This window comes from Delphinapterus leucas, chromosome 10 (genome assembly GCF_059928025.1).
Source record: "Delphinapterus leucas isolate spDelLeu-1000000601 "Yukka" chromosome 10, BTC_Dleu_Yukka2, whole genome shotgun sequence".
Classification (NCBI taxonomy): Eukaryota; Metazoa; Chordata; class Mammalia; order Artiodactyla; family Monodontidae; genus Delphinapterus; species Delphinapterus leucas.
Genome location: NC_143138.1, coordinates 67124341 through 67137694, shown reverse-complemented (window position 1 = coordinate 67137694; position 13354 = coordinate 67124341). Strand labels below are relative to the sequence as shown.

Genomic DNA, 13354 nt, shown 5'->3' with positions numbered 1-13354 from the left:
TAGATGAAGGGAGGATAGGAAACGGAGGGCGGGGACTCCGCGAGAGCAGCCCCTCGCTGAGCCCGCCGCCCCACTCCGCCTGCGGGCCGACACAGCCCGGGCGCCCAGGTTTCCATTGCGCCTCTCTCCTCCGCTCTCCCGCCGCTCTGCCTGAATCCCGGGGGCGGCACCGCATCGGGGCCCGCCCCGCTGCCCCGCCCGCCCCGCGCTCGCTTGAGCCCAGAGCCGGCGGGACTCCCGGCCCGACAGGGCCATGTCCGCTGAGACTGAGCTCATTGAGCTGCGGGACCTGGCACCCGCGCGGTGCGCCGCCCCGGGCCGCCCCCGGCTCGAGCGTGCCAACGCGCTGCGCATCGCGCCGGGCACAGCGCGCAACGCCGCAAGGCAGCTGGTCCCAGGCCGCGGCCACCGATTCCAGCCCGCGGGGCCCACTACGCACACATGGTGCGACCTCTGTGGCGACTTCATCTGGGGCGTCGTGCGCAAGGGCCTGCAGTGCGCACGTGAGTAGCGGCCCTGTGCGCTGGCGGGAGACAAACGGGTGGCCAAGGGGCAGCACCGTCGCTGAGGGCCATTGGGACGGAGGGGGTTGGCGGGTTCGGTTCCCACGGACGAGGTCCGTTACCTTTACCCCATAGCATAAGAGAGTGCGGGCCGATGGTTTATAACCTTGCCAAGCTCCACCTGTGTCTGAGACATAGGCAGAGGCTGTTGCCTGTGAATAACAAGGTGCTGCTTTCAATTTTAAAGGGTGCCTTGGCCCTTCTTGAGAAAGGCATTGTGCCTACCAGTCTCTGAGTTCATATTCCCACACCCGCCCCTTCCCAAAGATTCACTCGCCAAGTCCTGCTGCAGAATCCTTGCCGTGAAGGGAATTTACTCACCTATGGGAGAAGGCCTGGAAAAAGTCAGAACCTTGGGTGGGCCCCCTGCAAGCAGGAGTTTTGAGTATTTAGCAGATACCTATTGCAAGTTCAGTCAACCAGGTGCTAAAACATGAAACACAGCCACACACTAGCTGGTGCTTCTGCCCTCCCAGGAATCACCAGCAAGCAGAGGTTGCTCTCCCACTGGCTATATACCAGGTAGAATCACTTGGAATGCTTTTACAGCCCTCCAATGCTTGGACCCTACCACGGACCTGCTGATTCAATCACTGGGAGTGTACCAGCAATTTTTAAAAACAGATCCTTCTAATGTGCAGCCTGGGTTGAGAATCACTGCTCTGGCCCATTTAGGAACTTAGGGAAGGTGTCCCAAGCCTGTGTGTGACTGGAGACCCTCTCATCTAGTACAGGAGTTTGTCCTTTATTCAGCTGGGAGGAGCACGGGAGTTGTGACAGAACACAAAGCATGAACAAGGGCTCGGATACAGCAGTGTTCCCAAGGAGAAATAAAGTGGCCATGGAAATGAAAAACAGGACAATTTGGGTGTGTGTCAGAGGCAGAAACAAGAGCGGAATCAAGGATGAGTTGGGGTGGTTTTGTTTTGTTTTGCCTCAACTGGGAGAATGGTAGCGACTTTTGGTGAGCTGAGGAACACTGGCAAGGGTAAGGATGAGGAAAAGTGAAGAATTAAAAGGGGTAGGAAAGTGAGTTAAATTCTGGGCATGTTGGGTTGAAATGTTTAGTAGACATCCAAATGAAGATAGTGACACATAGGATTTGATCTCAGTGGGGAGGTCAGTGATGGAAGCCTTGGATCTGGGGTAGGTCAGCGTACACAGAGAAGGGAAGCGATCAGAACTGAGCCTCGGACACTCCACCATTAGATCTAGAAGTTGAAACAGAACTAAAGGAGCTGAGCAGGAGCTGCAGGGGGGTGGGAGGAAAACCGGGGTAATGGGGGCCCCCGGGAGCAAGCATCAGACGATGCTGAGGAGGTGAAGACGGAGACGGGACCGCCGGATTCGGCGGTGCGCAGGAGTTTCCTGGAGGGAGGGGCAAGCCTGACCGGAATGGGTAGAGGGTGAAGGCGAGGAATTAAGAGTGTTTGTAGACCAGTGTTGGTAAGTTTTTGGTGTGAGGGGAGTAGAAACAAATGACAACTAGAGGGGGGCCACTGGGTTAAAAGTTTTTAATTTTTTCCCTTCAAGTAAATAGGCGGAGGGAGGGACGCTGATAATGAGGAAGGGGGAAGTTCTGCCCTAGGCTCTAGAAATGCAGCTGTTGAGCAGGCCTGGATCCCTAACCGCCTGAGGCCTTCCCGCCAGTTTCAAGACGCCGGGAGATCAACTCTAAGATCTGCGTAGCAGTGGGCGGTAACGGGGCCTGAAAAAAGGCCGATCATGCAGAACACCGCGAGCAACGGCCTTCACCCCGGGGCTTCGCTTCTGCCCTCGGGACGCTTCTCCGAGCTGGTGCTGGGGTTCCTCCGCCTCACGGCCAGCCCTCTCTGCAGATTGCAAGTTCACCTGCCACTACCGTTGCCGCGCGCTCGTCTGCCTAGACTGCTGCGGACCCCGGGACCTGGGCTGGGAACCGGCGCTGGAGCGGGACACGAATGTGGTGAGCGCGGGAGCGGGGAGCTTACAGGCAAGGCAGGTATGCGCTGACGAGCGGGCCACACTGCCGGCGTTCCCTAGGGCCGCCTGGCGCTACGCGCAATGAACGTTCTGATAGCCGACTTCCCGGCGGCAGAGAGTAGCTAATTCTAAGCGCGGGCTCGAAGGGGTGCCGGTGGTGCTGACTCGGCCCTTACCGCCCGGAGCCACCGAGGCTCCGAGCAAGCACAATTTCCGCACCTTCCCACAGCCGCATCCGGTCTTGAGGCCACGCTGGTGCACATGCGCACAAGTTCCAACTAGTTTCCTGTGGGAGGTGGGGCCTGCGAGGCGGAGCTGAGCTGAGCTGCCAGAGCGATGAGATCATTCCTGGAGGCGAGGCGCGTGTGGCCCCGCCCTTCGACATTCGTCCTCCAACGAGATGAGAGCTAGATCCGCGCTGTCTACGTTTCAGTGTTAACGGTTGCGGCGCGGACACTGGTTCCGGCGCACGCGCACACGCGCCTGGGGCGGTGGTGGGAGGCTACGGGCGCACTGGAACCGGCGGGCGCGGCGATGGGCGAGGCGGACGCGGGGACTCCCTCTTTCGAGATGACCTGGAGTAGCACGACAAGCAGTGGTTACTGCAGCCAGGAGGACTCGGACTCAGAGCTCGAGCAGTACTTCACAGCGCGTACCTCACTGGCGCGCAGGCCGCGCCGGGATCAGGTGGGGGCCGGGGGTTGCGGGAAGCGGGCTGGGGGCGGTCGCTGGGACCCCGCTCCTCCCCAGTAAGTTGCCTGGTCGAGAGCTTGTGGGCAGCCCTTGGATCGAGTTGCCTGCCGTGAGCGTGGGCCAGCCCTCGGAACCGTGTGTTGGGCTTTCAGCGCGTCGGTACTGAGAGCTGAGGCCTTGATGTTTCTGTCACAGACCGGTTGAACCAGGGGAAGCAGCTAAGTGGCATGGGATAGACCAGGGACAGGCATTATCCACCGATTACTAAGGCTGACTGCGCAGTCTAGACTAACACCTCTATTTCCGCGTGCGGGCGCTCCCACCCCCTCTCTGGGGGACCAGGAGGAAGTGGAGGGGGAGGAGTCCTCGCCGGGAATTGAGAAGGGTGTTTAAGAGAGAGGCAAGGGAAGGTCCAGGCCCCTCCGTTTGCACTCCTCGATGGAGGCAGCTTGGTCCCCATCTCTTGCCGGTCCTGGCCTGTCACCAGCTACTGGACTGTGGAAGATTCTGAGCCTCCCCTCCTCTGTAGTGGACCAGGAGTGCTCGCTTGGGCAGCATATATAGTAAAGTTAGAGCGGACCTGGAGAAAGGGGATCTGGGAATGGATGGGAAGGAAGCCTTGTTCTGGACTGTAAGCATCCAGGAGCACTTTATCCACAAGAGGTGGGGAAGGCTAGATTGTAAAATGCCCTGAGAGGGGTCAAGAGAGATAGGGGTTACTAATCCAGGACTATAAATTGCAGTGCTGGAGCAGCTGTGCCTCTCGGAGTCTCCCAGGTGTCCCCATCATCAGAGACCTCTGTGATGTGTGCCATGAGTGTGGCTGCCAGGCTCAGATCACTGTTCCGGAGATGGTACACCTCAGAAGAGCACCCTGGTCAGGGCATCGGGAAAGAGAGATGGGGACCATGAAGTAAAGTTCAGTATACCTGGCAGCAGTGGGGCAGAATTCCTTACATGAGTCAAGAAAAGGGAGTTGTGGATAACTCTTTAGGGGAAAATTCTATACCTGGAAAGCTGAGCCCAGAGTTTGGGTGCAAGCTTTGAGTGTGGATCCCTGGGACTGTCCGTGTGTCACTCAGGCCTGAGCCATCTTCCATTGTGGAAAGGTGAGAAAACCACAAGACACTAACCAATTGAAAAGGAGGCTGGGGAGTCCCAAGTTGTATGTAAAATAAAACCATCAGTCCCTATGGACAGTGGCAGAGTAGAAGGTGGGTGGCTATAGTGTCGCAGAAGGGAAATTCCATGGTATCCCTCTGGGACAGCTGTTGGAATCCTCCTCCAGCAGTCAGCTTCGGAAAATGGAAAAAGATACTCTTCCTTCTCTAGAATCCTGGGAGGACAGTGCAGTACCTCCAGTCCAAGTCCCTTGTTTTATGAATAAAGATACTGAGGGAGGTTCACCTGGAGAAGGGAAGGGGCTGGAACTGAGGTCACTGCATCCCAGCTCAGGGCTCCTGGATAACCCAGGAAGGGAAGAGGAAGGACCCAGGCTAGAGCTCAGAGCCATCACAAGGAAGGGGAATGAGTTAGTGCCATCTCTTTGATCACCCTGTTCTGTAAGTAGAATTCTCTTCCTTTTTGCCCTGGCACTAGTCTGCTCAGCTTTCCTCCTGCCCCTAGCACCCCTTCCATCCTGACACTCCTTCCCACTGGGGTACTTCTTCCTGTCTCAGGCCCTCTCCTTGGGCCTGAACAAACACATCCACCCTTTATTCCCAACCTCCAGCCCTTATTTTACCTCCCAGATCCCTTGTTTTCCAGGGTCCAGACCATTTGTTCTTACTAGTCCTACAGGGTTTCCCACTGTCTCCAACAAGGTTTCTGCTAGAGTTTTTTTGTTTTCAATATTTATTTGTTTATTTATTTGGTTGCTCCAGGTCTTAGTTGTGGCACTCAGGATCTCCGTTGCAGCATGCGGGATCTTTTAGTTGTGGCATGCAGGATCTAGTTCCCTGACCAGGGATGGAACTTGAGCCCCCTGCATTGGGAGCGTGGGGTCTTAACCACTGGACCACCAGGGAAGTCCCTAGAGTTTTCACTTCTCAATGCTCTTTTCCATCTAGGAGACTTTTGGAAACTTGGGGAAGCAAATAGGGTGCAGTTCCCACCCCTCCCCCAGTCTCAGTCCTCAGTGCCATGTACTTGCTGGCCACTGAACAACAGCAGGTTCTAGGTAAAGAGCATACTGCTAAAAGGCTGTGGACTCTACCCTACCCTACCCCCTCACCTGTCCTTCCTGTTGTCCCCTTGAGATGGTTTAAGCTTAGGGGGCTCCAAGGCAGTAGTCAGGAAGAAGCCTGGCTGTCCTGGGCTCAGAGCTGAGCACAAGGTTAAGCTTATTCTGCAGGAGACCCTCTGATGGGAACTCCCCTGGGACAAGGCATTGGTCAGTGATGATCTCAGCTGTGTCTGTGACACTCTCATTCGTAGTAGGGCCTATCTGACGTCAACAGGAGGTAACGGTGATGCAATGGGACCGAGGGAGTTTGGCAGAAGCCCTGGCCCATACTCCACACTTCAGACAAGAATCCAGTCCCTGGAGGAACAGAGGAAGGGCTGAGTGGTAAAGCTAACACCTTTGGGCTAAACCTCTAGACAGCAGAGAGGAGGTACATACGCCTCCCTGTTTGGCAGTTGTGGGACAGGCTTTACCAGGAGGCTGCCCATGCCAACTTCTGGCAGATAGGAGCCTGGCCTGAAGCTGCCTTTTGTGCAGATTGGGTCAAGATCAAATGGCATGTCATAGTGGATTCCTCACTATGTCTGAGACATGAAGGGCTGGCCCAAGTCCCTCACCAAGGAGGTTAAGGTTGTAGATGTTGCCCTTCTCCTCCTGCCCACTGGTGGCTGGGCTCCTGGTGTGTACCATTCCCCATACCTCTCACCCTGCAGTGGGCCATGGCCAGGGCAGAGTGGCAAAGTGGACTGTCTTCTCCAGGGTACACCCTGACCCCATCCAACTAGGGTGCTGGGATCAAGCTGTTCCTTTTCAGAGTCCCCGATCTTTTCCTGGCTCCTAGCCTTGTGTTTTTCGTTGCCTTGGTTTTATATCCTTAGGGCCTCACCCAGTGCTGAGGAGGCTCCAGGCAGGTGGCAGAGAAGCCAAATGATTCTGCCTTGGCTGTCTCCATCCATAGCATGCAGAACCAAGGGCAGTGATGGGTTCTTCTCATCAGGCCTCAAACTTTGTTGTCAGTTTCCAAAGGCTTCCCACAGGCCGTTTTTCAGAGTGGTCCACCCAGGGCTTACCTCCTTGCCCGTGACATGCATTGCAGAGGAATGGGTTTCATAAGGATCCTATGTCCATGCTTGCCCATCTTTCAGGATGAGCCCGTGGAGTGGGAGACACCTGACCTTTCTCAGGCTGAGATTGAGCAGAAGATCAAGGAGTACAATGGCCAGATCAACAGCAACTTGTTCATGAGCCTGGTGAGTTGACAGCCTGTTTTGGAGAGAGACAGGAACCCAACTGTGTGCCTGATGCCCAAAGGGTCACAGCTGAGGTATTCTTGGGTAGACCCTAGCAGTGATTTATTCACACCCAGCCTAGCCCCAAGTGGACTGGTAGTGCCCAAATCTGTTCCATCTCATCTGGCATCTAGTCATGGTTTGGTTTCTCCTCTTTAGAACAAGGATGGCTCCTACACAGGCTTCATCAAGGTTCAACTGAAGCTGGTGCGCCCTGTCTCAGTTCCCGCCAGCAAGAAGCCACCCTCCTTGCAGGATGCCCGGCGGGGCCCAGGGCGGGGTACAGCTGTGAAACGCCGCACCTCCTTCTACCTGCCCAAGGATGCTGTCAAGCACCTGCATGTCTTGTCACGCACACGGGCACGCGAGGTCATCGAGGCCCTGCTGCGCAAGTTCTTGGTGGTGGATGACCCCCGCAAGTTTGCACTTTTTGAGCGGGCTGAGCGCCATGGCCAAGGTGGGCTTCCCACCCCACCCCACCATGTGTGAGGGTATACATGCATGTGCCTGTGCACGTAGGAGCTGAGGGGGCTGGGCCTGCCTCTAATCAAACACTCCCTTCCCCCTGCCTGGCTCTCAGTGTACCTCCGGAAGCTGTCAGATGATGAGCAGCCCCTACGGCTACGGCTCCTTGCAGGGCCCAGTGAGAAGGCCCTAAGCTTTGTCCTGAAGGAGAATGACTCTGGGGAGGTGAACGTGAGTAACAGCCCTCCTTAGTTTCTTGGTTGTGACTGGGCAGGACTGGGGGGTTGCAGGCTTGAAAGAGGAATAGGGCTGCAGACAAGCCCTGCAAAGCCTCTCCAGGAGTACATGAGCCTTATAGCTAAAGTGAAGGCTTCCAGGAAACTCATGCCAAGGTCTAGGGCTTGTCCCAAGAAGCCAGGAAGAACTGTCTTGGCGCACTGCTCTTTCCTATTGTGGAAAGTCCTCAGAAGATGCAGGAGTCCATCTGATGGCATTCTGATCTCAGGCCAGGTCAAAGCCACACAGATGGGCACGGGACAACATGCAGGCACCCGCTTCAGGCATTAGAACCTTTTACCTGGAAGCTGTACAGCTCCAAGGTAGTGCATCTGCAGAGTGAGATCAAACTCAGAGAGAGTGGGCATGACCTGTTCAAAAGTAACTAGGGAATGTTTGGTTTGGTTGCCTGTCCACGAGGTGACTGCCCTACTTTGTGGGGCCCATCTTCTATATGGATTGTTGTTGGGAATCCTAACACAGACCATTCAGGCAAGAAACTGACATTAGAAAGCCCCATCCTAATTGTGTGATCGTGATGCACTGGTGTTCTTTGGGGAGAGCCTGCTGGTTTGGCAGTGGCCTGCTGTAGCCTGTCTCCCTTCTCCCCCTACAGTGGGATGCTTTCAGCATGCCTGAGCTACACAACTTCCTACGCATCCTGCAGCGGGAGGAAGAGGAACATCTCCGCCAGATCCTGCAGAAGTACTCGTATTGCCGCCAGAAGATCCAGGAAGCCCTGCATGCCTGCCCCCTGGGGTGACCTCTCGTACCCCTGGGTGGAAGGAGGAGAGTAGGCAGCGCCAAGGGCGTGCCGTGTGAGTGTGCAAAGGGCCACGTGGCCCGAGGAATGAGTGTGCATGGAGGCCCTCTCTTGCTGGGGGAATGAGCCCAGAGAACAGCGAAGGAGCTGGCCCCCTGTGTCCACTAGTGGGTGTAGCAGAGCATGGCTCTACATCCTTCTGCCCTTTGTGTACTGGGTCATGGTGGGCCAGGGTTGCCCTGGGAAGCTGCTCCAGGCTTGCAGCAGGGGTAGAGGAGACAGAAGTCTCCTTAATTTGTGTCTCAGATATGAGAATCTTGGAGACCCTACAAACAGAATAGGGTCATGTTTGCAGGGATGAGGGCCCTCACCTATGGTGAAAGGTTGTGTGTTTCGGGTCTTGGATGGGGTCTCAGGACAGTCCTATCAGAACCGAGGGTGGGTATTTAAGGTAAGACAGGCATCAAGAAAGAGTCTAGGGTTCCCTCTACAGCACCCTCTGACTCCTCACACACCCTGGGGTCAGGGAGTGCTGGCTCATGGTGCAGCAACAGTGCCTCTGCCTCCTCCAAGGAGGATGTCCCTGTGCCAGGGTCTGTGTGAGTGTGGGCACTGTCCCAGGTCTGTGCCTTGTTTGCCAGTCAAAGCCAGGGTCTTTCCCTTGGGTATTTTTGATGATGTGTGCGAATGTATGTAATATTTTGTGGCCTCAGTTGAATGCCTCCTGTGGGGGAAGGGGTGGGGGTGACAGTCATCAGGGCCTGGGGTCTGAGAGAATTGGCTAAATAAAGATTTAAGAATTCTCCTGCTTTTGGATTCTTTATTATGGGCCCTCATCTGCAGTTGCCCCTCATGCCAGTGGCTGCCGAGGTTGATGGACAGGCTCAGAGCACCTTTTCAAGTGCGACCATGGGACAAATTTGTGAAGGATGTGGTGTATGGATATGTACTGAGTCATCACTCAAACCCCGGGGCTCAGGTCGTGGTGGGGGAAAGAACATCGGCTGCAGCCAGAGCTTAGGGAAACCACACACTCCAAGCTGTGGAAGGCGCTTCACCAAATATTGAGATAACTACTGTGGATCAGACACTGCTCATGGCACCGAAGGTACAGATATGTTAACTCTTGCCTTCATGAAGCATGGCTTCTGGTGGATCTGGAAAGAATTCTGAATTTGAAGTTCTTCAGCCCTGAATGTAGATATACAACTACATTAAGCCAATTCCTTAATTTTCCTTAGGTTCAGTTTCTTTGTCACGTGCCACAGTGGGGATCGTAAAAGCGGTGTGGGGATAGAATGAGGGCAGACGGGCACTGCCCAAACTGGCCTAGGGTCAGGCCCTAAAGTGCTGCTTTGGTTGGGCAGGCTCGCTGAGCCTGACCTCTGGGGGTCGGGGACTTCGGAGCCGCAGTACAAGCTGAAGAAACCAGGTGGAGGACACAGCCACCGCTTTCCAGACTGTGAGCTGCCCCAGCTGGAGAGGGCGTGGCCTGCTGGGACCTGACGTCTCGCAGTGCATGCTGGGATACCTAGCATCTGAGGGCAGCTATTAGCCCAGCCCCGCGGACCGACGAGAGAAGCAGCCAATCAGAGGCAGGAGCATACGCAGTGTTCGGAAGCGGAAGTGAGGTTTCCGTGGAGACAGCGGAGCCTGCGGAAGGCGGTGGCGGCGGCACCTGCGAGCGGAGGCCTAGGCGGGGCATGGCGGCGCGGACGGCCCTGTGAGAGCGAAGCTGCCGCGGGGCCCGCCATGCGCCGGCGGCCCTGACATGGGCGCCAGCGGCTCCAAAGCTCGGGGCCTGTGGCCCTTCGCCTCGGCGGCGGGGGGCGGCGGCCCGGAGGCGGCTGTCGCTGAGCAAGCTTTGGTGCGACCGCGAGGCCGAGTCGTGCCCCCCTTCGTATTCACGCGCCGCGGGTAAGGGCGTGGGGTTCCGCCCCCGGGAGGACAGACGGGCGGCTGGGTGCCCCGCGTCATGGGGCGCTCCCGCCGCTGTACCCCCTACACCCGAGTCAGGACGGTTCCCATATTTCAGGCTCCCAGAGGAACAAGGGGTGGGGAAAGCCGAGCAGTCGGTTCCTGGCGGCCTGGCTGCTCTGAAGGTCTCCCGAGGAGAAGAGTGGGCCTGAGGCTTGTCCCTGGGCAGGCCCTCCTCACGGTGAAGCTAAGATAGGGCCTCCCTGAGACTTCAGAACCTCTTCCTTTCATCCCATCCATCCCAGCCTGCAAGCTGAAGGCTCCTATCCTCCCTCACCTCCAGTTCTCCCTCGGGGAGAATGACCCTCTGTTTTGTCTGTTTCCGTTCCCCACAGTGGTGGGGTTGGACCTCTCTGGGTAGTGGCCGGGAAAGCAGGACTGGTCCCCAGCGTTGGGGATGGGGCCTGGGGAAAAAGACCCTCACCCAGGTATGTTTCCCAGATCTGGAGCACTGACCTCCCCCCTCCCCCAAGCGGCCCAGACAGGAGCACTAGATTGGCCTGGCTGTGATGGGCCCTGGGGAGTGACACTCAGGTGATGCTGGAGATTTGGCTGTAGATACTAGGGGGACCCCAACAGTGGCAGTTTGGCTGCATCAGCCACCTGGATGGGGGAGGATGCAGGCTTTTTCCCTTTAGGCTCCCTCCTAGCTCAGGCATCTGCTATCTCAGGCTTTGGCCCTGGGCCAGCAGTGTCTTCTGGAGTGAGACCAACATGCTCAGGCCACCATTCTGCCCACTCTAGAAGCCCTGGGTGAAGGCAAGGGCCTGATGGAACGGCTACTCTTGCTGAACAAACCAGTGATTTTTTGGTATGGCCTCTCTTCTCATAATCTGACAGAGTAGCACTGGCCACCATCCCACTCCCCACTTCCTTCTAGTATACCCCAGATACTAAGCAAGGGATTCTCCAGGCATACTAACCTCCCTTCCTCCCACCAAGGTTGTTCCTCCCCATTTGGGGGAGGGCATACTTCCCTGTGGTCTGTGGCATTTGCCATGACTAGGTTGGGGCTCCAGCCCAGCCTGTTCCCCTCTCCCTCTGCACAGCTCCATGTTCTATGACGAGGATGGGGATCTGGCTCACGAGTTCTATGAGGAGACAATCGTCACCAAGAACGGGCAGAAGCGGGCCAAGCTGAGGCGGGTACATAAGAACCTGATTCCTCAGGTGAGGGGCTGGGCAGTGGTCATAGAGCCTATGTTGATTGTGTGGAGGTAGACCCAGATGGGGTCTGCTCTTATGGTGGGGGCTCTTGGGGGAGGAGCTGGGAGGAACAGGAAGGCTTCCTGGAGTAGGGGCCCTGAGCTGGCCCTCACTAGCCTCTGTTTCCACGGCAGGGCATCGTGAAGCTGGATCCCCCCCGCATCCACGTGGATTTCCCTGTGATCCTCTATGAGGTGTGAGCCTGGGGGGTGGCAGGCATAAACACCCCCTGCCCCAGCAAGAAACCCCCAGGCTCAAGGTGTGGCTTCCACTGAGGAACCTAGGCTGGGGCCACAACCGTGAATAAACTCCACTGGCCCGGAACCTTCAACTGTGAGCAGGGCAGTCCTACAATGCTGGTTGGGTGTTGGTTTGTATGTGGACAAGAGGTGGCTGGTGGCTGGCAAGGGCTGATGACGGAGTTACCAGTCCACCTTTCCCAGCAATCCCTACAAGGAGCATGGCAGGGCATATGCTGTTCAGGAATGCCTAGTTCCTGTGCCCTTGCCTGGCCTGCATTCTTCCAAGCTTGCCTAGGGCCCAGCCCTGCTGGAGGCTACAGCACTTTACAAGTAAGGTCTGCCTTTTTCCAGCCCCAGGGCTGTGGGAGCTGTACACAGGTGGGAACTTCCTTTCCCTCACTTCCTTTACCCTCTCGTTGGAGCATTTCAGCCGTTTGCTACCTCGATTCCTCCTGTGTTGGACAGAAGCTGGGGGCAGAACAAGCCTGATTCTTCCTGCCTACCTGCCCATCTCTTCCCACCCCCAGATGGATGGACAGTTTGCTGGCTGTTAATAGGTGTAGGAGGTTTCTCCCTCTACCCCGGGCTGGGCTGATCCCTCCCCACTGCAACTAGTTGTTGACCCCTACCCCAACTGAGAGGGCATAGGATGGGGATCAGGAAGGGCTCTGGATGCCTGTGCCTATGGGGTGTTGCCACATCCCACCTACTGTGTCTAATCCCCCTTGCCCTTACACATCCACCACCCTGTGATAAGGGACAGCACCCTAGGGCTGGTGCCAGTAGCTCTGAGGAGCCCACCACCCATTCCCCTACAGTATACCCATCCCTTCAGGATCAGTAAGAGAAAAGTACTGGAGCCCTGGGTAGGGACAGAAAGGAGAGAACAATCATAAAGGAATACTTAAAATGTGAAAGCTTGTAAATAGTCTAGTCCATGATGTTGGGGCAGAGTCTGATTTCTACATAAAAATGACTTTTTTTTTTTTAAATTCCTTACTGTGCAAACTCTGTTCTTTAAGCGTGTGAGAAATGGCTTGGGGAGGGTAGCCCTCAGTCTAGGAAGGCTGTTGTGTTATTTGTTCAATAAAATTATTTGTAGACCCTGCATACAAGAATGACATCTCTGAGGCTTGATACCCAGTATCTAGACCACCACCTGGGCATAGTAGGTGGGCCTGGGTGGGGGACTCTTGTTGCCCACATCTCCAGCGAGGCCCAGAGTGAGCATGAGCCTAGCCTGCGGCCATTCCAGCTACAATCAGCAGGTGGCAGTGTATTCACACAGACCTCATTGCAGACCCCCTCAGGATGGAGAGCCGTTTGTACTTGTGTATTGTGTTCAATAAGCGGGGACCCCTGGAATTGGAAGGCCCTGGAGTACCTCACTAGGGATTGGCCCCATCTGCCTGACCTGAGGTGAGAGTGTGACCACACACAGGTCTGGAACAGTTGTCCTGCCCCCAGCTGTGCCAGCTAATGCCACGTGAGGTCACAGCCTGAGCCCCATGGACCTCCAAGGCCCAGCCTTAGGTGGACAGCAGCCAAGTGGGTACCACTGCCCTTGACCTACTGCGAGGCTCTGCAGCCCAAACCTACTTGCACTACCAGGAGAGTAGGCTTGGGGCTTCTGTTCCAGCAGGTAAAGCTCAGCTACCCAATACTTCCTCTGGTCCTTTCTGCCCTGTCTTCTCACCTGCAGTCTGCTCCCTGTGGACATTTGGCCTACACTT

At 56.2% G+C, this 13354-nt stretch overlaps 2 protein-coding genes across 6 annotated transcripts; both read left to right on the top strand.

Moving 5' to 3' along the window:
• The first annotated feature begins 44 nt into the window (after window positions 1-44).
• Window positions 45-8998, top strand: RASSF1 (Ras association domain family member 1). Of its 5 annotated transcripts, XM_022573039.3 has the most exons (6): window positions 45-503; window positions 2402-2508; window positions 6549-6653; window positions 6852-7149; window positions 7273-7388; window positions 8050-8998. In XM_022573039.3, the coding sequence occupies exons 1-6, from the start codon at window positions 254-256 to the stop codon at window positions 8194-8196; spliced, it is 1023 nt and encodes a 340-aa protein (XP_022428747.2). In that variant the 5' UTR covers window positions 45-253; the 3' UTR covers window positions 8197-8998. The 5 variants fall into 5 exon arrangements, with proteins under 5 accessions (XP_022428747.2, XP_022428748.1, XP_089775522.1 ...); XM_022573040.3 differs by lacking the exons at window positions 45-503; window positions 2402-2508 and adding an exon at window positions 2527-3212; XM_089919396.1 differs by lacking the exons at window positions 45-503; window positions 2402-2508 and adding an exon at window positions 3103-3212 and having other exon boundaries at window positions 3962-6653.
• An 860-nt stretch (window positions 8999-9858) lies between these two features.
• Window positions 9859-12729, top strand: TUSC2 (tumor suppressor 2, mitochondrial calcium regulator). Its single transcript, XM_022573044.2, has 3 exons — window positions 9859-10113; window positions 11223-11343; window positions 11514-12729. Exons 1-3 carry the CDS (start codon window positions 9968-9970, stop codon window positions 11577-11579), a joined length of 333 nt encoding a protein of 110 aa, XP_022428752.2. The 5' UTR covers window positions 9859-9967; the 3' UTR covers window positions 11580-12729.
• The last annotated feature ends 625 nt before the right edge of the window (window positions 12730-13354 follow it).